Here is a 27,235-nt window from a genome sequence, read left to right on the forward strand (position 1 = left end):
GCAATAATTGTAGGATAAGTGTGTCAAAATATTTTTATTCAGTATTTGTAGAGGTTGACATGACACAAATAAAATAAAAGCATATTATGCCAGCAAATTTAAATTTTGCTTGCATTTTCATAAGTATAAATCACCACAGTGCTATAAACAGAGCATTTCTGTATATTTATCTGACTTTTGAGAAGTAGTCCCATGATAAATAAGAAGATCCAAAATTTAGGTGACTTAGTTCATTTAAAACTTCATCCACAAAATGTTGTTTTTGCATCAGCTTAATTCAGAAGAACATTTTTCTTGGCTTCACAAAATACCTGTTTTTGTTATACAATGCGATACAAGTGTTACAAAATGTTTGCACAAGACTAGCAGATGCCAATAGCATCCCTATTGTGGTCGAGACCTATTCCAAGCTGTACAACTGCAAAGAGGCTAAGAATTGTTAGAGAAAGAAGTCTATGATTGACAGTCTTGAATGGAGTGAACCCCGTCCATCTACAAAGTGAGTTCAAACAATTTGTGCAAAGACAAAATCAAACACATTTCTATTTTGGTATTAAAAAATTTTTAAATCCATGCCTACTATTTCATGATGTACATTTCCATCAGTTTTTTCAAGATCTCTCATATCTGTTTTGAAATTGTCCGCAATTAACTCTTTTAAACATATTTATTTTAAACACAGGAAAAAAAGGGGGGCAGTAAAAAAGCAGGGCACGAGAGAGCAAGAGAACGAGACAGTCTTCCATCTCCTAGCTTATTCCCCAAATGGCTGCAATAACCAATTCATGACCAGGATGAAGCCAGCATCCAGGAACCACCCTTCTGATCTCCCAAATGGGTGATCAGGGTGCACATAAGCAGCTGATTAATTCATTGGGTCACAACATTATTAGTCTTTTCAGTTATCTTAACAGCTATACTGTGGATAATGTCAGATATGTACCTAACAAGTATTAATGGGCAGAACTGTTATGAAGGTGGATATTGGTTCCACAAAAAAATAATATTGTGACAACTGAGCTGCCCACCAGTAGAGTTAAAGAATTAGAAATTCCCAGTTTTTACTTTTCCTGAAAATACACAATTAATGACTAGATGAACAACCCTGGGATTAGTTTTAGAACATTTTTTTCTATTGGATAAGGGATGTATTAAATTTCACCTCAATTAACAAAGTCTATGAAAAAAAGGCAGCTAACGGTGAATGAGATTGAGATTCAGTGTGTGTCACATCTGTTAATATATTCTGCATCTTTGACACAGAGCATCCTGTGCTCCAGTTATTTTGTTTAACATTAAGGGCCTGAATGGCTGGTTTTATTTCTTTCTTTTCTTTTTTAAAAATTATTAGTATTAATTGCATTGCATTATGTGACAGTGTTATAGGCACTGGGATTCCCCCCAACAGTCCCCGACACCTCCCCCCATGGTGGATTTCTCCACCTTGCTGCATTACCACAGTTCAAATTCAGTCAAGATTCTTTCATTGGAAGTATTTACCAAACATAAAGTCCAGCATCTTATTACCCTGGTAAGTTCAACGATTTCTTGGTGAGACCACCTCTGGTCTGAAGGTAAAGGAATGGCTGGTTTTAAAAAACATATTCTAAATTTCTATGCATGAAATAAACATTTACATAGTCATGTGTACTAGTGGGTATGTTTCAACAAATTTGCACAGGAGATAATAAAAAAAGTAGGAATGTGGTGGAAGAGGAAAAGTGATAAACACTTACATGTAGTAATGGAATTATAGCTATTGCACAGTACCGACTGACTTATCTTATACTCAACATTAAGAACACAGAGATACCATGTACCCTGCTATTCTGTAAGGAAAAACAGTGTTTAGAACAAGTGCTTGTAAAATGTAAGCATTACAAAATTCAATCTTGTAGAAAAACCAGTGGATCAACCTTCATCGAGATCAAGAGTCAACAGGAGCAGATTCCATGAGAATTGTTGATTAAATTGCGAAAGTGATGAGGAAATGTGAATCAACTTATAAAGGCAAATGAATTATTTTTAGACAGATTCTAGAGAATTATACTGAAATTTGCATCTCCAACTGCAACAGTGTTAACAATTTTTGAATACCTCAAGTATTTCTTGGTCACAGATTTATACATACTTTAAAAATACAAATTTGATACTATTTTGGTGCAAAACAGTTTTCTTTGAACATGATCCAGGTTGTTAATGAAGAAGCATACAAAAAACTTTTGCAGAATCTTCTTTTGACAATTTGCAGAGGAAATAGTACTAACAATGGCCTGTCTGAATGATATATTGATACTCCAAAAAAGTTGGCTATATTTTGGAACTAAACTATGACTCATCTAAGAAATCATATGCACATAGCTGTTTGTATGCTGGAATTTTGTGTGATTCCAAAAGTAATGATTAAGCACATGGTTTCATTTTAAAGAGTAGCCTAAATTTTCAAATAAATAATATCCAAGAAAAAGAAAAATTAATACCAAAACCCATAATTTACTTTTGATCTTATCACACTTTTCCTGAAGCTACTTTTCCTATTCTGTTTGTCTAGTGAAGTCTATATTTTGTTCCTGCCTTTTCATTCCCAGTTCCATGTTTCAGAATCAGGTTGGTAACTTGACATTACGTGAGGGATATTAACAGGCAAGCACCACATTGGGACTTCTCTCCTGCAGGAGATGTTAAAACATACAGACACAACCATGAAGATCTATTAATTCATTTAAAGAAGATGTTCAGGGTAACACAATGTCATTGCCCTTTCAATTTGCACATATCATTCACACAACCAAAAACAAACTCACTTTGAAATGCTTGGGGTTTAGCTACAAGCTTGAATGAATCCATAGCCATAACTTGCTACTCCTTACTTTTATCACTTCACACAAATTACTGTCTTTTAATTTCAGTTCCTTTATTAATTAGTGGATTAAATTTCAAGATCTTCAGAGAGGGAAGATGGCCGACGTAGGAGAAAGGCTATGAGGGAGAGTTCAGTGAGAGAAGGTTAGAGTGCTGCAGAGGCAGCGAAGAGGAGCGGCAGGAAACCGTAGGGAGAGGTCCGTGAAACTCCCTGGGACAGTGTGGAGCCAAAAAGTTCCACACAACTCGGAAGAACAACGAGAACGGAGCAGGGCAAAGGTAGAGAAGCCGACATCCCACTCCAGACCTGCTGAGTCACCTTTGAGAGCGGCCTGACGGGAGACGCGGCCAGCTTGGAGACAGGGAAATCGGAGGGATCGTCGCCGGCGGAATTCTTCAACAACAGCAGAAGCAGACTGCAGCAGCCGGACTTTGGTGAGCTGGGGATTAACGTGGCAGCCTCCGCATTCCCCACCCCCTGCTGAGGCTCCAGCCTCTGAGAACACAAGGGGCGCAACCTGAAACTGTCAGGTCTGTGCCTTGGGAACAGCGGTGCGTGTTGGTGGCTGAAAAGGTCCCGGGAAAGCGCCTCAGATCTTCCTGCGCTAAGTGGGCCAGTGCATCTCAGCGCGCGGAGGCTGCTGGTGGGAGTCTGGAATCCCCGACACCCTGAAACCCTGTGGGTGGGCGACAGCACCAGGAGGACTCTGAGCGCCGCGCCGGGCTGGGCTAGGCGGTCCCGCCTGCAGCAGCCGCCTCCGTAGCGCAGGAGTCAGGAGGGTGCTGAACTGGGAAGTGTAGCGCTGTGTGTCCCTGACACGCAGATGCCACTCCCATAGTGTGAACTGTCCATTCCTCGCCTCCCACCCCGCAGTCCTGAGTGTAGGCGACACACCGGGAGAGCTCTGAAATCTCCTGTGCCACACTGGCACTGTGCGATCCCGCTGAGAAGTTATTTTAACAGGGCGCCTGGGTCACACCTCCTCTACGGTCCTGTGAGGAGGAGCCACACACACACCACGAGTGGTGGAATCACTGCACAAGAGCCACGCCCAGAAAGTGCCTCAACCACAGTCTTGTGTGTGGGAGACACACCAGGCGGGCTCTGAAAAACCCTGCAGTCCCTGACAAGGAGAACGCAGGGAGAAAGCACATAAAACCTTCTACGTCCTGTGGATTCCCGTGCAGGGGGCGCGCCCAGAGAGCGCCTCCATCCCTCCACGCCCTGCGGTGGCACACCTGTAGAAGAGGTGCCCAGAGTGTGCCTGGAATCCACTGGGCCCCCAAGGTGGTGCTCTACAGCCCCGGGCCCTGAGAACGCACCAACGGTGCCTTGAAAATTACCACGCCCGGCAACACCACGCTTGCAGGCTCCAATCTCTACAGGAAAGCACCTGACAGCCCCTCAACACACGGGTCCATTTGCCTTACCAGAATACACCAACGCAATGGGAAAAACCACTAGAAAGAGCTGTGCTCCAGATGAAAGAGCCAGCACCCCACCAAACATGGGCCAAAAGCCATTATCAATATCGGCGATGCGAGATGAAGACATGGACGTGTTACCAGCAAAGGAATTGATGAAAATAATGCTAAAATTTCTCAGAGACGTGGACACAAAGCTGGAAGACTACCAGAACCGCATAATCACCGAAATACAACAAATCAAAACCAAACTGGATGCCCAAGAGAATAAAATTGAAAGCCTCATCAACAGAATAAATGCGGCAGAGGAAAGGATCTCTGAAACAGAAGACACACAAAATGAAAGTGCCCAGCGAATTAAACAGCTAGAGACAAACCTCAGCAAAACTAATAAAATGATGCAAGAGATGAAGGATTACCTTAGAAAATTGAATATTCGGATCATCGGCCTCCCCGAGGGAGTAGAAAGAGAATCTGGGATGCAAGCAGTGCTTGATGAAATTATACAGGAAAACTTCCAAAACACTTGGAACACGAATCCACCCCGCATACAGGATGGACAGAGAACTCCCAACAGACATGATCCAAAGAGATCTTCACCCAGACACACGGTGCTCAAGTTCTACTCCAATGAAGACAAAGAAGGAATCCTGAGACAAGTACGAAGTAGAGAAAAGATCACATACAGGGGAAAACCCATCAGAATTACTGCTGACTTCTCCGAAGAGACCCTACAAGCAAGGAGAGAATGGACAAAGATCTTCCAAGTCCTGAAACAAAACAACTGTCAACCAAAAATAATCTACCCAGCAAAGATCTCATTTGTATTTGAGAACGAAATCAGATACTTCAATAGCAAAGAAAAACTAGAAGAATATGTCTACACAAAACCAGCCCTGCAAAGTCTCCTTAGAAATGCGCTAGTCCCGGACAAAAAGGAGGCAAATCACAAACAAAGTTGGCAAATAAGAAGGTCTCCAAACTAAAGGCCGCACAAACAAGACAACTACATAGGCAACAACACATACACAACACAAACACATGGCAGGGCAAAATTGCAACCTCTCAATTTTAACTCTCAACACAAATGGTCTAAATTCACCAATCAAAAGACAGAGATTAATAGAATGGATCATCAAACAAGACCCAACCATCTGTTGCCTACAAGAAACGCATCTAACCAGAAAGGATGCAAAGAAACTGAAAGTGAAGGGATGGAAAAAGATATTTCACGCTAATGGACGAGAAAAAAAAGCTGGGGTAGCTATCCTAATTTCAGACGAGATAGATTTCATTCTAACTAACATCAAAAGAGACAGGGAAGGCCATTTTATACTGGTGAAAGGAATGATCCATCAAGAAGCAATCACCATCATTAATGTTTATGCACCGAATCTTAATGCACCTAGTTACGTAAAGCAATTACTTACAGACTTAAGGGAAGACATAGACACCCGCACAATTCTTGTAGGCGATCTCAACACACCTCTAACAACAATGGACCGGTCTACGAAACAAAAACTCAACAAAGAAACAACAGAGCTCACACAAACAATAGAACAACTGGACTTAGTAGACATATATAGAACTTTTTATCCTAAGGCCACAGACTATACATTCTTCTCAGCGGTGCATGGCACCTTCTCCAGAATCGACCACATGATAGGACATAAAGCGAATCTAAACAACTTCCAAAACATTAGTATCATACCATGTACCCTCTCAGACCACCATGGGATGAAACTGGAAATCAACAACTCAAAACTCCCCAAGAAGTATACGCACTCGTGGAAATTGAACAATATGCTATTAAACGAACATTGGGTCAGAGAAGAAATCAAAGATGAGATCAAAAAATTTATGGAAACCAATGAAAACTCTGATACAACATTCCAAAACTTGTGGGACACCGCCAAAGCAGTGCTACGAGGTAGATTCATCGCAATCGGAGCGCATGTCAAGGCCCAAGAAAGACGCCAAATACAGGAACTAACCTCACACCTCCAGGATCTGGAAAAACAGCAGCAGAAGAGTCCCACGCACAATAGGAAACAAGAAATCATCAAAACAAGGGAGGAGATAAACCAAATAGAAATCAAAAAAACTATACATAAAATCAACAAATCAAAAAGTTGGTTTTTTGAGAAAATAAACAAAATAGACACTCCACTGGCCCGATTGACCAAAAAAAAACAAGAGAAAGTGAGAATTAATAGCATTAAAGATGAAAAAGGCAACATAACAACAGACACTGCAATCATTAAGAAAATAATTAGAAATTACTACAAAGAACTGTACTCCCACAAATTTGAGGACCACCAAGAAATAGAAAAGTTCTTGGACTCCCACCACTTACCAAAACTCAGTCCGGAGGCAACTGCAGAATTAAATAAACCCATAACCGAGGTAGAGATTGAAACAGTCATCAAGGATCTCCCAACGAAAAAAAGCCCAGGCCCAGACGGCTTCACTACAGAATTCTACAAAACATTCCGAACAGAACTAACCCCAATCCTCTACAAGCTCTTCAAAACAATAGAGGAGGAAGCAACCCTCCCAAACTCATTCTATGAAGCCAACATCACCTTAATCCCAAAACCGGACAGAGAACCATCAGAGAAGGAAAACTACAGACCTATTTCTCTGATGAACATTGATGCTAAAATTCTCAACAAAATCCTAGCCAATAGAATTCAAAAAATCATCAGACAGATCATTCATCCGGATCAAGTAGGATTCATCCCTGGGATGCAGGGATGGTTCAACATTCGGAAATCCATAAATGTTATAAACCATATCCAAAAACAGCAAAACAAGAACCACATAATAGTTTCAATAGATGCAGAAAAAGCTTTCGACAAAATCCAACACCTCTTCATGCTAAAAACTCTAGCCAAAGTAGGCATAGATGGGAAAATCCACAACATAATCAAAGCAATTTATGAAAAACCCAACGCCAGTATCATACTGAATGGAGAAAAGCTAGAACCCTTCCCACTGAGATCTGGAACAAGACAAGGGTGCCCGCTATCACCACTGCTATTCAACATAGTCCTAGAGGTACTTGCAGAGGCCATAAGACAAGAAAAAGAAATCAAAGGCATACGTATAGGAAACGAAGAAGTCAAGCTTTCACTATATGCAGATGACATAATCCTATACATAGAAAAACCAGGAGACTCAATACAGAAACTGCTAGAACTTATACGAGAGTTTGGCAGAGTGGCGGGGTACAAAATTAACGAACGAAAATCAACAGCCATAGTGTACGCAAATAACACCAAGATGGAAGAAGATCTAACCAACAGGATACCATTCAAAATAGCAGAGAGAAGTATGAAGTATTTGGGAATAAATCTAACCAAAAGCGTAGGAGACCTATTCGAAGAAAACTACAAACTATTTAAAAAGGAAATTGAACAAAACCTCAAAAGATGGAATAACATCCCGTGCTCCTGGATAGGCAAAATCAATATCATTAAAATGTCTATACTACCACAAGCAATATACATTTTCAATGCAATTCCAATCAAATTGCCCAAAACATTCTTCACGGAACTGGATACAATGATTCAAAAGTTCATCTGGAAGCACAAAAAACCACGAATAGCTAGAACCATCCTGAAAAATAAGAAGTCAGCAGGGGGAATCACAATCCCGGACCTCTGGACATACTATAGAGCAGTGGTTATCAAAACAGCCTGGTACTGGCACAAAGACAGAAAGGAAGATCAATGGAATAGAATAGAAGCACCAAAAGGGAACCCACACAAATACAGCCAATTAATCTTTGACAAAAAGACCAATGACAGCTCAAGCAAGTGGGAAGGCCTCTTTGGTAAATGTTGTTGGGACAACTGGCTGATAGCCTGTAGAAACAAAAAAATAGACCCACATCTATCACCATACACTAAGATCCAATCTACATGGATAAAAGACCTAAACCTACATCCAGAAACCTTCAAACTCTTGCAAGAAAATGTAGGAAATACCCTGCAAGACCTAGGAGTAGGTCCCGACTTTCTAAGAAGGACACCAAAAGCAATAGCAGTTGAGAACAGAATAAACAAATGGGACCTCATCAAACTAAGAAGCTTCTGTACAGCAAGGGAAACAATCAACAAAGTAAAAAAGCAACCCACAGAGTGGGAGAAGATCTTTGCACACGATATAGGCGATAGGGGGCTAATTTCCAGGATATATAAAGAACTTCAAAACAACCAAAAAACCAAAACAAACAAGCCACTCAAGAAATGGGCACGGGAAATGGGCAAACATTTCACAAAGGAACAAGTCCAAATGGCAAACAAACATATGAAAAAATGTTCCAGCTCCCTAGCAATAAGGGAAATCCAAATTAAAACATCGATGAGGTACCACCTAACACCAGTAAGATTGGCCCACATAAACAAGAACACCAACGACGCTTGCTGGCGAGGATGCGGGGAAAAGGGAACCCTACTCCACTGCTGGTGGAGCTGCAAATTGGTACAGCCTTTATGGAAATCAGTCTGGAGAACACTCAAACAACTCAAAATCTGCATACCATATGACCCAGCAATAGCACTCCTAGGAATATATCCAAAACACCTGTTTTACGACAAACCAACATGCATCCCTATGTTCATTGCAGCACAATCAGTAATTGCAAAAACATGGAAGCAACCGAAATGCCCATCAGCAGAAGATTGGATAAGAAAGCTTTGGTTCATCTACTCCATGGAATACTACTCAGCTATTAAAAAAAACAAAATGCAGTTCTTTGTGGCTAAATGGGTACAACTGGAAACTATAATGCTAAGGGAAATGAGCGAATCCCAAAAGATTAGATACCACATGTTTGCCTTGATTTAACCTGTAATTTTTTGTTTGGTTGTTTGTTATTTTTTTTTTTTTTGAACCTGTCATTGATACTGTCTCAACCCAGATGTTTCGAAGAAGGGAACTTGCATTATTTTTAACATATTGTTTACCCAATACTATGTCAATTAATTCCATAATGTTGTATATTGATACTGTGGCCTCGTTGGGGCTTTTAACTGACTGGATCTTTACTCTGTTAGACCTATTTTCAGACCATAGAAGGTCTCCCCAAGAGGCCACTGAACTTATCTGGACAATAAGACGCTGAACTTTATGCTAGGCATGTGTCTGCAAGCAATGAATCTCAACCGAACTTGAACTATGGTTATGCAACAAGGTGGAGGAATCCACCATGGGGGGAGGGGTATGGGAGGGGTGGGGGGAATCCCCAGCGCCTATGAAACTGTACTACACAATACAATGTAAGCAACAATAATAAAAAAAAAAAAAAAAAAAAAAAAAAAAAAAAAAAAAAAAAAAAAAAAAATTTCAAGATCTTTGTTTTAAAAATGTGGATGATTATGTTTTTCGTAACTATGTTGCAAACATTCAAAAATAAATTACTTCTCTGGCAGTTCCTAAAATTTATCTAAGTACCATCTCACAGATGTTACCAAGTATGTGAACAAAGTATTTAGAGCATTATTTAAATTTTTAGGTTCTTCCTGCTTCTCTTTACACAAAAGAATAATTAAGCAAAGACCTGATGGAAGTTCTTTTTTGCAATGAGTTGGTACCTTATTTCCCAAATGTATTTTATTTTTATGACATCTCTTAGCTGATGTGGGATTCTAATTCCATGGTCTCTTTGTATTTCATCTTCTCCTATTGTTCATTAGCTTTCTGTTTTATCCTGGATGGAAATGTGTAAAACAGAACTAGAATCAAGTTTTACTTAAAAAAAAAATGTAGGGCAATCTACTAGCAAATATTATCACCCTTTGATAAAATAATTCCAGACAGCGCAAAGGAATGAGGACACGTTTTCCAACTTGTTTTAGTGCTCAAATTCCAGATACCGTACTCAGATGTATAATTCATTACTTATCATGTGACTCTTTATTGCCGGCTACTTCACCACATCTCTTATTTTTATCACACCAACTATTGTGAATGATTTTATCTGTACTTTATTCAAAGGTTTTAAAACTAAAATGAGTCATGGAGCTTAATTTTACAGCCTAAGAAAATGCTTAAGGAAAGAAAGGCTGCGGCAGTAAAAATAATGCGTCTTCTAAACAGAGGCACAGAAATCGAAGGGATTAAAAAAAAACTTAATATTCCACCTGTTAAGGATTAATATGTTAAATTATTAAAATGTAAATTGAAGTGTTTTATATTTTTAATATGTGTTCTATTTAGGCCTATGTTGAGGACAAACATTTTCACTGAAATTTCCAAAATCCATAGTTGTAACTAATGCAAACCATAATTCTTACAAAAAAATCTTATTTCTTCACTATGTTCCATTAAATATTATTGAAGCAATTGATATGGAAACATTCTGATACAAAAGGACAAATGAGAGTAATTACATTTGCAAATTTCTGAACAAGCAAATGTTACTATTTTTCAAAGGAGGAGAATCGGTGCAAAGTAACTGGGAGTTCTGCAGCAACAAAAATATTCTTAGGTCAATGATTGTGTCAGGCAGAATCATGACAACAGACCTGCACCCAGTGATTTATGAACTACGTAGTCTCAGCCTGCATCATTTATTGCTCCAAGAATAGAACAAATACTTGTCAATGAGAAACAAGTCTACTTCATGTGACCTTAAACCTTATTTAATGAGTTGTTCTCTTTGATAAACTCAAACATTACTAACATAGGAGTAATAATTAACCTTACATTATCTAGCCCCCAACACAACCTGCCATATATGGATCTGATCATGTTAGCTGAGGATGCTGATTTCCGCCATGTGCATGGGTTATGTTCCAAATTTATTATGAAAGTATACACATGTGTCCAAGGACTCTGATGAAAGACAACAAACCCTGTGCCTTGCTGACATGTCTTTATACATATGGGAACATTGGGTTTTTTAAGGGGTTATAATGGTAGAACGTTCTATCAGAGCCAGTGTCTGTTAGAAGCACAGTTCACTGTAAACTTACCACATGATGACATTTCATCTGTATGGTCTCCGCAGTCATCTTCCCGGTCACACAGCCACGCTCTGGGAATGCAACGTCCATTTCCACAGGAAAACTGGTCTGCCTGGCATGTTTTGGCTACAATGATCAATTAACACACACAAAAAAAATCTTTTTAGAAGCCTTTCGAAGAACATTAAGGTTATCCCAAAACATGCAATATTTCCTTTACAATGTAAGATATAATAGACAATATGACATTGTATATGATATATAAGACAGTATAAGATATTGTCTGTTAAGATAAATTTAAAACATAAATTTTATTTTATCTATCATAAAGCCCAATTACCTGGCATGCACTGCCATTTAATTATATTAACTTCTAAGTGACAAGGTATTCAGTAATCCTCATGCAATTCCATAAATGAATTCATTATTGAAAAAAACCTTCCCAGCATATGTTAATGAATGCATAGTGAAATAAAACTGCATCTAACTTATAATTAACAAAAAAGGCTTTTACGTAACATTTGGCAATATATTCGGGCAACTATAGTTATTATACAGAAGGAAGCATTCATTGTCTATGTGATAACTTTGGTTTTCCTATAATAGTTTCAATTATAATCATTTCCTTCCTGATCTCTAAATAATCCATACAACAAAATGAAAATGCAAAAAAAATAATTTTCTAAAATATGCATTTAGCTTGAAGTTGTATTTTGTACTCATTTTTTAACAAAGTTATATTCTTAAAGTTAGATTTTTTTTAAAATCAAAGAATATTAATGAACTTGGCTTTGGGCTCTCTACAGGGTTTCAATGAGCATAAACACACCCCTTGCATTCTGTGTGTTAGCCAAAGGCAGAGGTTTCAACTTATTCAGTTTAGGGGTGATCTTCAACAGAGAATTCAATTCCCACTTGCTATTACAATCAGGTCAAGCTTTGAAAGCATAAAAACCTACACGGATTCACTGCTTTCTTCCCCAGGCATTTGATTGTTAAGAACCTAGGTAATTTTAATATTTGATTTTTCTCTCCCCATGCTCCTTTCCACATTGCCTTTGTTACCCTAAACTAAAAATCTAGCTTTATATGTGTCAGTATAAATCCTCTAATTACAAAAGAAACTGGATATAGTGGGAGGAGGGCACTCGGCTTACGGATGGTTTTGAATAGGTGGGGTGAACACATGAAGAACTATCACAGGTCTATGTTTCTGTGGTTATCAGTAAAACATGGCTTGACAGCCTTCTTTATTTACATTGATTTTATTATTTTATGATAGAGTTCATAGGCTCTGGGATATCCTTCTCCTCTTCTTAAATCCCTCCCCCACATTTACTCTATTTCATTACGGTAGTACAGGTTTCATTAAAACTCCTGTAAGCCTGGGTTTTAATGATTTATATAGAGATTAGTTAAACACACGTCAATCCAGAATCCATAAATTAAGATTTCAGAGATTAACTAAGATATTTTAAATATATAACACTTACAATACATATAACACATAACTTGTTTTTTTATATAAGGTCTTTTCCTTTTAAGAAAAAATATAATTTCAACAACAAAAATAACGCATGTAACTATATCCAGAGACTTTGAGAAGAGGTAATGAAGAATTTATTCACTAATTTGATACATTGGACCTCAAATCCCATTTGTATCTTTAGTGTATATAATTGGAGATACTAGGAAATAATAATATGCCTTGCTTATATATGTAAGGACACAGAATCTAAAGTATTTCATTTGGAGCAAGGCATTTGACTTAGTAATTAAGATGCTGGCATATAATTATGCCTTGGTTTTATTCATGACTGGACTTCCTGTTTCAATTTGCTGCCAAAGCAGGGTTTGGAAGGCAGCACGTGATCAATCAAGCAGTTGAATCTATGCTGCCTATACAGAACCCAGATTTGGTTCCAGGCTTTTGACTGTGGTCCAGACCCAGTCAGAACCACATTAGACATCTGGGGAGTAAAACAGTTGACGCAAATTCTCTCTGCTTGGTCTTTCCGTAACTGCTTTTTATCTTTCAAATAAATTTTAAAAATGCATTTCATAATCTCTCATTTATTTCTGATCTTTCCCATTTTACAAACAATTACGTAAATGTGTGTGATCACTTGTATAATCTGTGTGTGTGTGTGTGTGTGTGTGTGTGTGTGTGTGTGTGTGTGTGTGTGTGTGTGTATTAGCCTGGAGAGGGATGAATAATAACGGTACATCCAACATTTGACATTAATTTTCTCAGTGAAGGGACACAAGAATATAGCATGAGTGGATTAATAGTCTTTTCTTACAATCTTCACTGATTACAGTAAAAACTTTTCATATTCCATGTATTTTTAAAAACTTAAGAGGATTTAACAAAAAATTTCCCATTCCTTTCCTTCTTACCTAACCACGTTTCCTTTCTTTTGTCCTTTGTATCCTTTCTTTTTCGCCCATGTTTTCCTTTCTTTGTATATCTCACTTCTGTCATCCTATAATTCATTCAATCTGTAATTTCTGTTTTCTTGCTTCATAAAGGCATTCTTACATATTTTATTGTCATTGGATACTTACTGACCTTCTCAGAATATATTAAGTTCATCCAATATCATATGATTTGATATGGTTATATCACCCTATTTTCTTTAAATAATTTATGTTTGATTCTAACACGCTTTCTCAGACACTTTTCTTAGGATGGTGGTTATTAGATACGATAAAAAGAATGGACTTCTGAGACCCTATTTTAATTACATCTGATCATGTTGGTGTTTGTGGGCCCCCTTATCAGCTAAGGCTGGAGGAACTTTCATGCCCTGGCTAGTCCAATCAGTATCCATTGAGCATTATTGAAAAAGAAAACACATGAATTCAGTGTCTCACAACTATTAAGAAAGCTGGCTGGGGAACAGGGAAATCTAACCAACCTCAGTAGAGAAATGCTTCATCACACAAATTTCCAAGCACCATCTGTCTACATCATACAGACAGACTTACCGAATTATCATTTGTAAGTAACGGGTTTGTACAAAAACAACGAAAAAGCAGCAACTTCTACGTCTTTAGTTGTCATCATTAGATCTAAGCTAACTGGAGGTAAGACTGATTCATCCCGGAATATTGTGATTGTATAGGTGATGCTGCTATGAGGAACAAAAATAGTACCTCATGTTCCCAGAAAGTTTATTTAGGAGTTGAATGAGAAATTTACTGCCACAATGTATCACATCACAGCCCTAACCATACTTCTCCTGCAGCCATGGAGCAGGGTGTATGTTATCCCACAATATGCAGAATGAGAGGGGAGGTAGAAACAAGAGCAAAAGATACTGTTTGCAAACACCAGCTTTACTGCATTTCAATTAAAACTTTCTCTCTAAGCAAAATGCATCTCATATCAAAATGTGAAAACTTGTACAAAAAAAAGTTTGATTTTAAAATGTCATTTTTGAATGGAGTTAAACATATCTAGTGCACTTTTACACAGATCTGATGGAGAATAAGGGAAGAACAAATACTTGCTACATTACCAGAACCGTGTGGTGTGAGAAAATGCCAGTCATATACTGCCTAGTGCAAATATTAAATCATTGGGATTGGTTGCGTATATGTACAGAATTACTGTGAAACAAAGGAATTCCACGTCTAAATGCTTTTATTTTCCTCCTGATTAGAAAAAAGCAAATCTGGTTACTGAGGGAGAATGGCTATCAATCCTGTGTCTGTACTTTTTCTCCAGACTATGTCTGTCTGTCGCTCGCTCTCTCCTGTGTGTGTTCTCTATATGTGTGTTGCTTTCTCTTCTAGGCATATTTTACAATATTCTCTCTCATTACTCACTTCATCATGCCTCCCTAACAACGCGTATCTATCAATCATTCATCTGTTAGCTATCATACTGCTATTGTATATATTTCAGAAAAAAATAGTCAAATTTGAAATTTCCTACATAATCCTTCAGTCATATTTATATTCCTTTTTTTTCAGAGGTAACTTCTACACTGAGATTGTGCTCATATATACACACACATTTATATAAATTTAAATTTAAATTTCCAAACAGAATTTGGATACTGTTCCTATATATTTATTGATTCATAAGTATCACATAGAACTATATTTTTATGCATCATATAAATTGCATTTTTGTATTTGTCAACAATATTTTCTTTGTTCAACTATGAAATTCATCAATATTATAACTTTTGTTTAAGCTTATTCATTTCAATTACAAAAAATATTCTCTAAGTTGAGTGAATACATTATATTGTCCCATGAATAAACATCTGAACTGTTTCAATTTTTCACAGTTGTCAATATTTCAGTTTCTGATTGTTATAAACTCAAGCACAATGAATCATTTCATGACTTGTAAACACAATAAACCTAGAGAATTATAGACTTGAAGGGATACGCATCTTTATAGTTTACTGGACTGGACTAAATTCCCAACGTACAAAATCATCTTCCGACCCAATAAGAATGTAAGTCAGCATCTTTTCCTCATGGGCTTGCTGAGGCTTGATTTTACTGAACTATGATTTCTTAACTAAATGCATTGAATTGCTAGGAACTTTACTGATGCTTGATTTTTATTAGACCACTTTTTAAAATTTTAACTTTTCCTTATTTTTATTGGAAAGTCAGATATACAGAGTAGATCTTCTGTCTGAAGATTCACTCTCAAAGTTGCTGTAAGCTGATCTGGAGCCATGTGTCAGGAGCCAGGAACTTCTCCCTGGTCTCCCATGCAGGTGCAGGATCCCAAAGCTTTGGGCTGTCTTCAGCTGCTTTCCCAGGCCACAAACAAGGAGATGGATGGGAAGCAGGGCTGCTAGGATTAGAACTGGTGCCCATATGGGATCCTGTCACCTGCAAAGAGAGGTCTTAAGCTGCTAGGCTACTGCACCGGGCCTATATTAGACTAGTTTTAACTTAAAAATTGGCTTGAACACTTGTTTAGGAACTTTCTTCATGCCTAGCTTTCAGGCTTGATTTGGACATTGCTTCCTTTAAGAAGTCTTCCTAGATAGCCACAGACTAAATTTATTGTTTTGATGTGTTGCCACATGGGTCAAGATAGCAATTTGGGTGAGTCATCCAGGACTGTGCCACAATATCCAATGGCTTACACAAGACCAAAGGTGGTGGGCAGGGGAACCTCAAGGACTCCACAAATGGGATGTTATTTGCACAAGTGAATGTAAGAACTGGGATGTGGGCTTGCTAATCTAGGCAGGGCTACAGCACCCAGGAATGGATTTGAGTCATGTCAGACTAGACCACAGCTCCCCTTGACAAGTGCAACATCCAGAACATCCAGGGGTGGGAGCATGCTTGACAGAGGAATTGTGGGTGCTTCTCTGAAGGCTGTTCTTCCCACTGGTGTGCAGAAGAGCCAGGGTTTGATACAGGCTAGGCTAGAGAAGGCAGCAGCACACATTGTCATGTGCAGACCAGGTCTGTAGGCAGGTCAGGCTAAGCTACTGCAGAATCCATGCGTGTGCACAAGACCTGTGGGATGCAGCCTGGGAGAGGTTAGGCCACAACAGAGGCTGGGACATGCAAAAACTGGGACCAGAGTGGGCCTGGTGTAGGTTATTGAGGGCTGCCCCCATTTGGCCACAGCACCCATGGGTGTATGTGATGAGCAGGTCTATAGCAGACTGACTGAGCTAGGCCACAACACAGTGGTTCATGTGAATTATGCTGCTCTACAGAACTGACCAGACAGCTGTACCTACTGCTGCGTGCAGTGGCTGGTGTAGGTAACAGACCAAATCTGACCATGCAGTAGCTGGAGCTGACAAAAGTCAAGTCTGAAGTCACCTCAGGCAAGGTTTCTTATGGGACCCCCCAAGCAGACTGCTGCACTCAGACCATGGACACAAGGGAAGAATGATAGAATGTGTGATCCAATCTTGGAATGCATCTATCAGGCCTGGGCCTACTCAGTTGCTAATGCCTATGCCATGGACAGCTTACACAGATGCACAGCAACAATGTGACAGCAAGCTCATCTGGACCAGCAGGAGATGTCAACTGTCTAGTCAGAAGATGGGAAGCAGACAGGTTGATAATTCTCCTGACCAAACTTCCCTGGGTCTGTGGATGTATTAAGGTGGACTTCGTCAACCAGTAGATTTTCTCAATCCTGGAGCAACAAAACCAACCACTCTGAGCTATCAAAGCCACACAAGTAACACCCTCAGAACATTCTTCTCTATACCACTGTCTCTAAGGCACCATCAAAGGATTGCCCCCTTCTCTGGGTGTCGAGGTAGTTTGTCATGAAAAATAGTCCCCTCTCCCTTCTTCTCTGAGAATACTGGGGAAAAAAAAGCTAAAATATTTTCACACCTGTTTTCTCACATGCCCCCCCCACCCTAATCAGAGGCCCACATGGGGATGCATTTCTCTCAATTATGTAAACAATATTTACAATAAAATGAAAATGAGCACTTTGTATACTGCATTATAATGAACTGTTTACATATTTTTTCTTTAGGGTTCCCTCTTAACTCCTTATGAAAAAGTATTCTGTGCCTTTCCTTACTCTATTGCCAATGCCTTGATAAATATTTATTGAATAGATTTATGGGGGGAAAATTGCACAAGCAAAATAGGAAATTGGCTGCCTACAGGATAGGGTTTTCTTATACAAAAGTCACAATATTAATGGCTACAGTCTACTAACTTCAGTTACAAAATAATCTCCCACTGCAAATTCATTTTATCTAGGAAACATGTACAGCGAGGGAAGTGGTTTATGTGAATTTTCCATTTTTCTCCCATTGCAAAAACAATCCTTATGTGATTCCTAGATGATTTACCTACTCTGGTAAAATGAAATGGAAGCACTTTGTATACATTGTATCATTGTCATGTTAATATGGTCACATGTCACAGATTTCAATAATAAAATGTATTTTATTTTTCATTCATTTTTTTTTTACAGATATGTTTATTCATGTTAAAGGCTGACTGTGACAGAAAGGTAGCAAGGCACCAAGATAAATCTCCGACACATTGTTTCAGTCTACAAATTGTCTGGAGAGCCAGAAGTTTGCCAATTAGAAGCCATGAGACAAGAACTCCATCCAGGTCTCCTACATGGCTGACATGTGCCCCAGTGCTTGCACCACCACAGACTGCTTTCCTTGGTGCATTATCTGGGAGCTGGTGCAGATGCAGAGCAATCAGGACTCAAATGGATTCAATGATTTATAATCCAACATCACAAATAATGGTGTAATTTATACTCATACAGAGCTGTAGAAACGCACAAAAATGTGCAGGGCAAAAAGCTACAAGCCTTTCTAATAGAAAGCCAGGTGCAAAATCAGGAGTAGACACTCGAACTTCTTGATCTCTAGGATTTTCTCTTTCTATTAGCTACTTGTTTGTTTTTCTAGTACAGTGAAAAAAATGTTCATCCTGAAAGGCTTAATTTTTTTTGCAAAGAAAGAAAACCTGTGTGTTGATCTAGCTGCTGTTAGTACCATCTTTCAATCTAGCTAACAAGGACATGTCTGGTAATGTCATAACCTGTATAATAAGTTAACTGTTTTTATGTGATGACAATCTAACTAGAGGTTCCAAGATTTATTACAGTAGAATAGCGTACATGGAAATAGAAAGCTTTGAGATCTTGGAGTGCCACGAAGGAAACAAACCCTACCTCACATAAACAATGTGTCATGAACAGAAAACATTTCACAAAATAATTCTATAAGTATACTAGATAAAAAGTGTACTTCTTGAAGGTGAAAAATAAGAAAATTTTCTTCTGATTTGGCCTATAACAGTATGTTAACATACCCCAACTCCATTGCCAAATAAAATTTAGCAAGTACAAGTCTTGTACACGTAGTTTATCAACAGTCAACCCATATGGAGAAATTCAGTGCCAAACTACATTGGAAAGCAAGAACACACCCAAGAATTAAGTACAAGATAATTCATACTCTTGCTTTAGTGGTAACGCCTCTGAATCCAGTACTACCTTAGCAAGTTGATCATTAGAACAGGAGAAGTCCAGCTTAGATACAACCACTGACCTGCATTTTTAACCAGAGTAACATTGCAAGAGAATTGTGTAGAGCTTCAAGTAAATCTTTTTATCTTTGTTAATATTCATTTTTCTAGCTGAAAGAGTTATATAGTGAGAAGGGGAGAGAGGGAGAGCGGGAGAATGAACCAACTATACCTGAGCAGGTTTCGTTGGATTCATCTTCATTGCTTCCACAATCATTAGCCCCATCGCATAGCCACCTCTTCGGGATGCATCGATTATTGTGGCATTTGAACTGATCATCAGGACAGCTATGATTGACTGGAGAGAGTGAAGAAATAAGTTTACTTATTTAAAATTGTACATAGTGTGATTATTTCAAATTACAGCTTCAAAATACAGGGATTGGCACAGCACAGTGTTGCAGCTTCTGTAATTGATGTCTCAGATCTCATAACAAATACTAATGGTCTAAACTTTGTTTAATTATAACAGTTTTATAAAGAGCACTGTATTCATTTTTTTCCATTTCTTGGTTATTTGCTCATCTAGGGATTTTCCCTTTATCCTCTGGAATATTTTAAAAGTATTAAGATGTCTAACTTTTTCTGCTTCCCACAATGTTTTTTGAGACTGGAAAAAAATGTAAGAAAAAATATACTGCTTATGACTGAGAGTTGATGCTAAATATGAGAACTCACATACTTTTATATTAGAAAAATCATCATGAGTTTCCTCTCCATGGGTAACAAATAATCCTGCAGCCACAGTATTTCCTAAGGATGAGAGCAATCTTCCTGCTGGAAGTTCTGCACCATTAAGGATTAAACCACCAACGTCTAAGCAGGGCAGACTTTTAAATAATTTTTCTTCTTGTCCTCATGGCTGAATGCCAAAATGAAATGGTATGTTCTTCAATATTACCTTGAACTTTTCAACATTCTTTTTTAAAGTAATTTTCCTTAAAATTTCTGCCTTTGATAAAGATAAATGTTGATCTTAGTTTTTTTTATTTTTTTAAAGATTTATTTTTATTATTTTTTTTACTGGAAAGGCGGATATACAGAGAGGAGAGACAGAGAGGAAGATCTTCCGTCCGATGATTCACTCCCCAAGTGAGCGCAACGGGCTGATAATATGCCCATCTGAAGCCAGGAGCCTCTTCTGGGTCTCCCACGCGGGTGCAGGTTCCCAAAGCTTTGGGCTGTCCTCGACTGCTTTCCCAGGACACAGGCGGGGAGCTGGAAGGGAAGCGGGGCTGCCGGGATTAGAACAGGTGCCCATATGGGATCCCGAGCATGCAAGGCAAGGACCTTAACCACTTGCGCCACGGTGCTGGGCCCTGATCTTAGTTTTATCTGGAATTTGCAAATTGTTGATTTATCATGTTGTTACACAGGAAATGTGAAGATATGCAGTCAGTTATTAACATTTCTATTCTTAAAGTAGCTTGGGCAATGAAATAGTTGTACCTTTTTTTTTTTTTTAGACAGTTTTTGTTCACCTCAGTGGCAGCATGATGGACTGGTGAAAATTCACGGAAGATATCCATTGTAAGACAGGGGAAGGGAGTGAGAAAGGAGACCGCACTGACTATTTAATCATGTCATGAACTAAATAAAATGAGAAAGTTTTTATTTGTGCATAGTAGAAAGAAAGAGAAAGAAAGAAAAGTAAAGAAAAGAAAACGGAAAGAGAAGGAAAAGAAAGGGAAAGAAAGAAAAAGAAAAGCAGGGGAAAGGCTTAAAGTCCTTGGCATTTGAACATGATTAACATTTTCTACTGACTTCATGGACCTGAACAAAAATAGCTGCCCAGGAGAAGTAAAAGTCATCTGATATATTAGAGGGGCAACATTTTCAGGTGCTAAGATTATGCAGATTCACTTCACTAAACCTTAATGAGGACCTTTGAAATTTTCATCAATGAAGGAAATGAGAAATTCAAAAATAGTCTCCAGGTTTTGAAATGAAATGTTAAAGGATAGAAGGTACGATGACAACAAAAATTAAGGTCACTGATTATGAGAGTTCAAAATCTAAAACAATTCCAGAAAATTGCTTATGAGATTTCAGGCACATACTGCTGCTTAAAACCACCAAATGGTAAGACACTGTAGCACTGTTCCTAGACATTCACTCACCCATATGCTATCTGCAGTGCTAGATAGACTAAACGACACTGTGACATGATATAATATTAACATATTAGCTATATCCTGTATGTAAGCATAATTGCAATATTGCAAGTACTGCAAGAAGGAAATGTGTAGATGAATGATGAACTTCACCTGTGAAAAACTAAGAAGATACTTTGATCATCTGAAAAGTCTCCCCTAAAAAGATGTAAGTTTTGCCCCATTTCACTGACTGGGAACAGCTGGTGCAATGCAATAGGATAGACATCAATGAACAGAGACAATCCCAGGCCTGATAAAACTGGGTGCAGACAGTCTAAAGGCTAATGAAGTGCTTATTGTAAGAGGAAGCCTGCCCTGCATCTGGGGACATTCCAAACTTCTGAAACAATAGGCAGTATACTTTAACAAAGAGCCTCTCTGCATTTCTTCCACCCACCTCACAAGGTTCCCACTGGCATTCTGCACCTGCCCCAATAAGCTGCTTAGGAAGTAATTGTGCCTGCTGTTCATATGGAGTGAGGCCCACTTTCAAATCTCTGGCTTCTACCCCACTCTATTTCTGGCACTCTATTCCCACTCTGTCTTTATCTCCATCCTTCAATTCCTGCCCAATTCTATCCTGGGTAAATAAGTCTTCTTTGCTGAGTGAGAAAGAAAGAAATGTGGTTTTGAAGATCAGCATGCACTTCAACTTGGTAAGAATAAAAAGATTAAGTGGAGGTACGACACATTCACAGCCAAATGCAAATATGAGGAAAAAAAAAGTTACAGGTTATCCAAAGTATTTTAGTTAATCTCTACGGCTACTCACATATTTAAATAGATACAATTCCAGAAGAAATATAAAATTTGAGAGCCTAATTTAGTAATTGGAATTTGAGAAGCAGTAAAGAAGAATAATGAACTATTTAGGAAATACAAGGCAGATTTTATTGATAAAATTCAATATGAACCTTAAACAAGAGAGGACATTGGTGAAAAATCTATTAATTGGATTATGTAAAATAAAATAATGGCAGTAATCAAGACAAAAATACTGACTCAAAATCTTAATGCTAAAATAATGGAAATTTAATGTCCCTATATGCATACAAGAGATGCATATGTCTACTAAGTTGATGGAACAGAATGCTCACACATATGAAAGCATGGACATAAAGATGTAACATGGTGATGAAATATTTATGCTGTTCTTTGGTTTGAATTGCTGTGACTTACAGAGAACACTGATGTAGGGAGCATTCATTAACATGATGAATCAACATGAATCAGAAGTTGTAAGGCAGTTAATCAATAAAAAATTTAAAACGTATATCAAGATTCATAGAAAAATAAAAACAAAAAGATATATTTTGATGTAAATCGTTTTTTGAAGTTCATTTGTAATTTTTCTATTATATTATTTTCTTTACTTTTTGAAGGATCATCATATGACATTTGAACAAAAAAATAATGGAAAAAATGCCCTTGACCCTTAGATGAAATGCTGCCCTCACTCCAAAACATTAGACTAGCTGTGTCAATTTAGGGTTTAAGATATTATTTATGGGTTTCCATTTTAAACATAGATAGGTATTAATGATGTATAAAATAGAATGTACATTATGCTGATGCTAAAATTCATATTAAACATTAAGAAAAAGTGGTTTTAGTCAACTATCAATATAGTATGGATTATATAATTCATGAAAGAATAATTTCAAACTTCACATTCTTTATATGTATTCCAAAGTCCAAATCAATGATTAATATTGATGACCAGACCAAACTTTTCCATTCCTAAAAATTATCTTAAAAGTTTTGTTATATATTTATTTTATATTTTTGGCTCTAAAAATAAGAAAACTGCGGGTTGTCAATTGAATATTTTAGTTTAAAAACCTTTAGCTGAAAAAAATCTTCCTTTTTAATAAAATCTTTTAAGCAATTGTTGTATGTCATAGCAAAAGTTCATACATTCATTTGTCCAACATGAGTCTCCCCATATAAAAATGTGCTATAATTCTTAAAATTATTTGCTACTGACTCTAGTCAAATATATTTACAAAATATTACTTAATATGCATTCCAAATTATTTTCCTCCTACAGATTTGAGACATTTAATTATTCCTGTAAGAAAGATAAAAATATGCCAACCTCAGCCATTGATAAGGAGGTAAAAAAACAGTAAGAGGCAGGGAACTCAGGAGCATGCCTGAGGATCAGCGGTCAAGACACCAGTTTAGGATGTTTGAGGTACGCAACTGAGTGTCTGGGCTCCCTTCCCAACTCCTGCTTCTTGTGATCAGAAGCTAGCAGGCAACAGTAATGGCTCATGTTGCTGAGTTACTGTCGTCCATCCAGGAGGCCTGAATTGATTCACTGGCTGCTGGTTTTTGCATCAAATTAGACCTGGCTGCTGCAGGCTTGCGGAGGTAAACCAGTTGATGGGAGATCTGTCTTTTTCTCTCAGTTATTAAAAAAAGGTTCATTTCAAAGAGTAACATCATTTTTTTACTTGTACCTCAGTGTCTCATACATATTTCTCACTATGCCCTCTTCTAGTACAACTGGAAATTAATATTCTGTAGACCAGTGTTTGCTTCCTTGGATCTCCTTCAAGGTTCTTTGGTCAAAGAGTGATGGAGTAAGACACAGACATGCTGTGCAATAACCATCAGGCTACAGAGAGTTGAAATTCTCTGCTTGTTTACAAAGATCCAGGAGGCCCCTTTAGCAACCTCTGTCATGGGTCTAAAGGGATTTATTGATAGAACAAAAAAAAAAAAAGAGTCTTGTGCAGTGTCTAAAACAATGTTGGCCCAGTATAATAGCACAGCGGTTAAAATCTATCCTTGCATGCCTCAGGATACCATATGAGTACTGGTTTATGTCCCCGATGCTCCACTTCCCATCCAGCTCCCTACTTGTGGCCTGGAAAAGCAGTCAAGGATCACTCAAAGGTGTAACCTGCACCAGTGTAGGAGACCCAGAAGGAGCACTTGGCTGCTGGCTTCGAATTAGTTCAGCTCTGACCTTTGAGGCCACTTGGAGGGTGAATCAGCAGATGGAAGATCTCCCTCTCTGTATCTCTTCCTCTCTGTATATCTGACTTTCCAATAAAAATAAAATGAAAATTTAAAAAATGACTAAAGCACAGGAAAAGGTAAAAACAAAATGTTGTAATACTCTGAAAAGGAGACCAGCTCTAACTTAAACAAGAGGATGACTGGAAAATAACACTAGGTCAGAAGATGGTGTCCCACAAACTACTTCGCTAATTTATACCGCCACTAAGGAAAACTGGCATTCAAGATGACTTGAAGTAGAAACCTACAGCAGTTGGCTGAATCCTCATCACTTCCATCCAGGCAATCATCATCTCCATCACATTTCCACCGAGCTTGGATACAGTGTCTGTTTTTGCAGCGAAATTCTCCAGCTTTACATATATGAGGTAATACTTCTCCAGGATTAACTAGAGTTAAAAAAAGAAAAAGAAAATGTGTGTGAACAATATGAGCTACATTTCATTTAGTGCAATGTAAACTGTGGGTGTTTTCATGTGGATTCTGTCTTTCACATCATCTTGACATCATGCAGTAGTTGCTTTTTCCACCGTTCCTTCATGAAGCCTACAGTCCTCTTCTGGCTCCATCCAAGTAGTTACAAATGCCTGGCATTTTTTCACATATACTCTATTGATGACTTTTTGAGATAAATTTTCTGATTTGTATTATAATCAAAGGCTTAATGCTTCTGTAAACATAGTTCGATGTAAACATCATACAGTCATAGTATAACAGGTAATTAGGCAAGGGCTGGAGACCATAAGTTAATGGAAAGATATTCAATTTATCTCACATAAGGCAAATTTTTAAAAAGTCATAAACTCATTAAAACTATCATGCTATATAATTCCTACCTATTTGTTTAGCAAAGATTTAAAACAAAATTTGACAAAACATTGTATCTGCAGCCAAATAGTTATACACAGGCACTTCTTTTACTTATCTTTTTTTTTTCTTTAATATTTGGCTGGAATATGTGAGGCAGAATATGTGGTGTTCATCTTTATGTGTTTTGAAATCCTACATGTGGATGTACAATGCAAAAATGTTCCAGTTGCACACAGAGGACAGAGAATAGATGAGTGGTCACCAGAAGAATGGTCTGGAAAAACTCAGAAGTCAGTCAAAGGGAAACTGACTTGGAAACACATTGGAGTTATACAGAAAGAATATGTCTAAATTCATAATGTACAATATAAGAACTAAAATATAATGCCTATTATACACTAGAATTTGCTGAGACTAGATTTTATGTGTTATTTCCACAAAAAAGATACCTGGGAGAGATGATGGATAATTTAATTTGCTTGACTATAGTAAGTAATTTACTATGTGTCTAGAAACACCATGTTGTACATCTTAAGTAAATAAAATAATATTCTAAAATTAAATTTATTTTACCACCCAGAATATATTATATTGAGCAGAAACATAAAATAGTTTCACCATATTAAATAAAGCTTATTATGATCTAATACATAAATAAATTTCAGAGTTAGAATAACAAAACATTTTCTCATGTGATTTTATGCTACATATAAAAACATTGTAGAAACATTCATCTCTAGAAATTGGAAAGTTCGAAGTTTTAAGAGAGTCATCATTCTGCTAAGAATTTTAAAGATTTATTTTAGTGAAATAGCACCAAAATAATGACAACAATATTGCAAACCACTTTGTATTTCCGTGGGTTTAGGTTTGTTTTTCAAAAAAAGGCTTTTATTCAGAATTTCAATTGTCCTATTTCACATGACATTCCATGAGCTAGGTCTGCCATAGAATTTTACAATGTCTGTTGTATAAGGACTTTGAGGAATAGCTAAAATGAAAAAACACACACAATAGTTCATTGTTTGATGGCGTTACTTTTTGGAGGCACACCACTTAATTCTAGTCATAAAAAATAATATTGTAATATCTTGTTCAAAGAGATCCCACCTCTAAGTGCAAATTCATTACCATCTCACTGAATTTCCACACAGCCAGAATGCCCACTTCCATTGCAATGCAAGATCAAAAAAGCTATTCAAAGCAGAGGACAATTGGACCCGGTGATTTTACATTTTATACTGCTACTACCAATCACCATTTTTTTTGCAAAGGTAGCTTGATCATGAGATCTGATTTTCTATTCTGTTCTGAGTTTCTTCACTAGACTAACCCATTTGTTGTTCTGCACTATCTCAGGGCTTCATGTAGACACACTCACAGACCTTAACTTCACACAGGTTTATGTCTGAATGAAAAACTGCTCTCTTAGGAGCGAAGGCCAAACTGTTGCTGTACTGACTGGTGCCTTGAAAATCCTGTTGAATAGTGGCAAGCCTACAGGGCTCGGTATCACTTCCTCCGCTGTAATCTCCAGTGCTGGCTGTACTCAACAGCAGAGCTCATTGCCCTTTCAGTTGCCATGGCTGCCATTTGGGCCACCAATCCTGACTTTTAAGATGCAAGCAGGTGAGCCAGTTGAAGGTGGTGGGGACATTGCTGGTGGTCGCCTTGCCTCAGGGCAGTTCTTTCGGAGAAGCCCAGCTCACTGGAGGGGCCTATGCTGGAAGTACAACTTCAGTCAATGCAGTTTCAGTCAATGTTATTGTATTTCAAGTATGTTTGCATAACTGAAGTCTTAGAAGATATCTAATGCCTTATTATGATACACAGCATGGGTTGTATTTGGACCACTCTTTGCAGTTAAAAATTGGGATTTTTTTTTTAACCAGACTCATTAAAAGTAGGAGTTTCCAAAGCTAGTGTTTCAGCTGAGATACAAACTCA

At 37.8% G+C, this 27,235-nt stretch overlaps 1 protein-coding gene across 1 annotated transcript in view; it reads right to left on the reverse strand.

Moving 5' to 3' along the window:
* LRP1B (LDL receptor related protein 1B) overlaps positions 1-27,235 on the reverse strand; it is a 1,301,643-nt gene that overhangs the window by 638,968 nt on the left and 635,440 nt on the right. The window contains exons 15-17 of the mRNA XM_040971988.1: positions 24,727-24,867; positions 19,465-19,590; positions 11,271-11,387 (exon numbers count right to left, since the gene is read on the reverse strand). Of these exons, the coding sequence (XP_040827922.1) occupies positions 11,271-11,387; positions 19,465-19,590; positions 24,727-24,867 (384 nt within the window). The remainder of the gene's footprint in view (positions 1-11,270; positions 11,388-19,464; positions 19,591-24,726; positions 24,868-27,235) is intronic.

The sequence above is a fragment of the Ochotona curzoniae genome, unplaced genomic scaffold (assembly GCF_017591425.1).
Source record: "Ochotona curzoniae isolate NIBS_2020 unplaced genomic scaffold, NIBS_Ocur_1.0 contig_2210, whole genome shotgun sequence".
NCBI lineage: Eukaryota > Metazoa > Chordata > Mammalia > Lagomorpha > Ochotonidae > Ochotona > Ochotona curzoniae.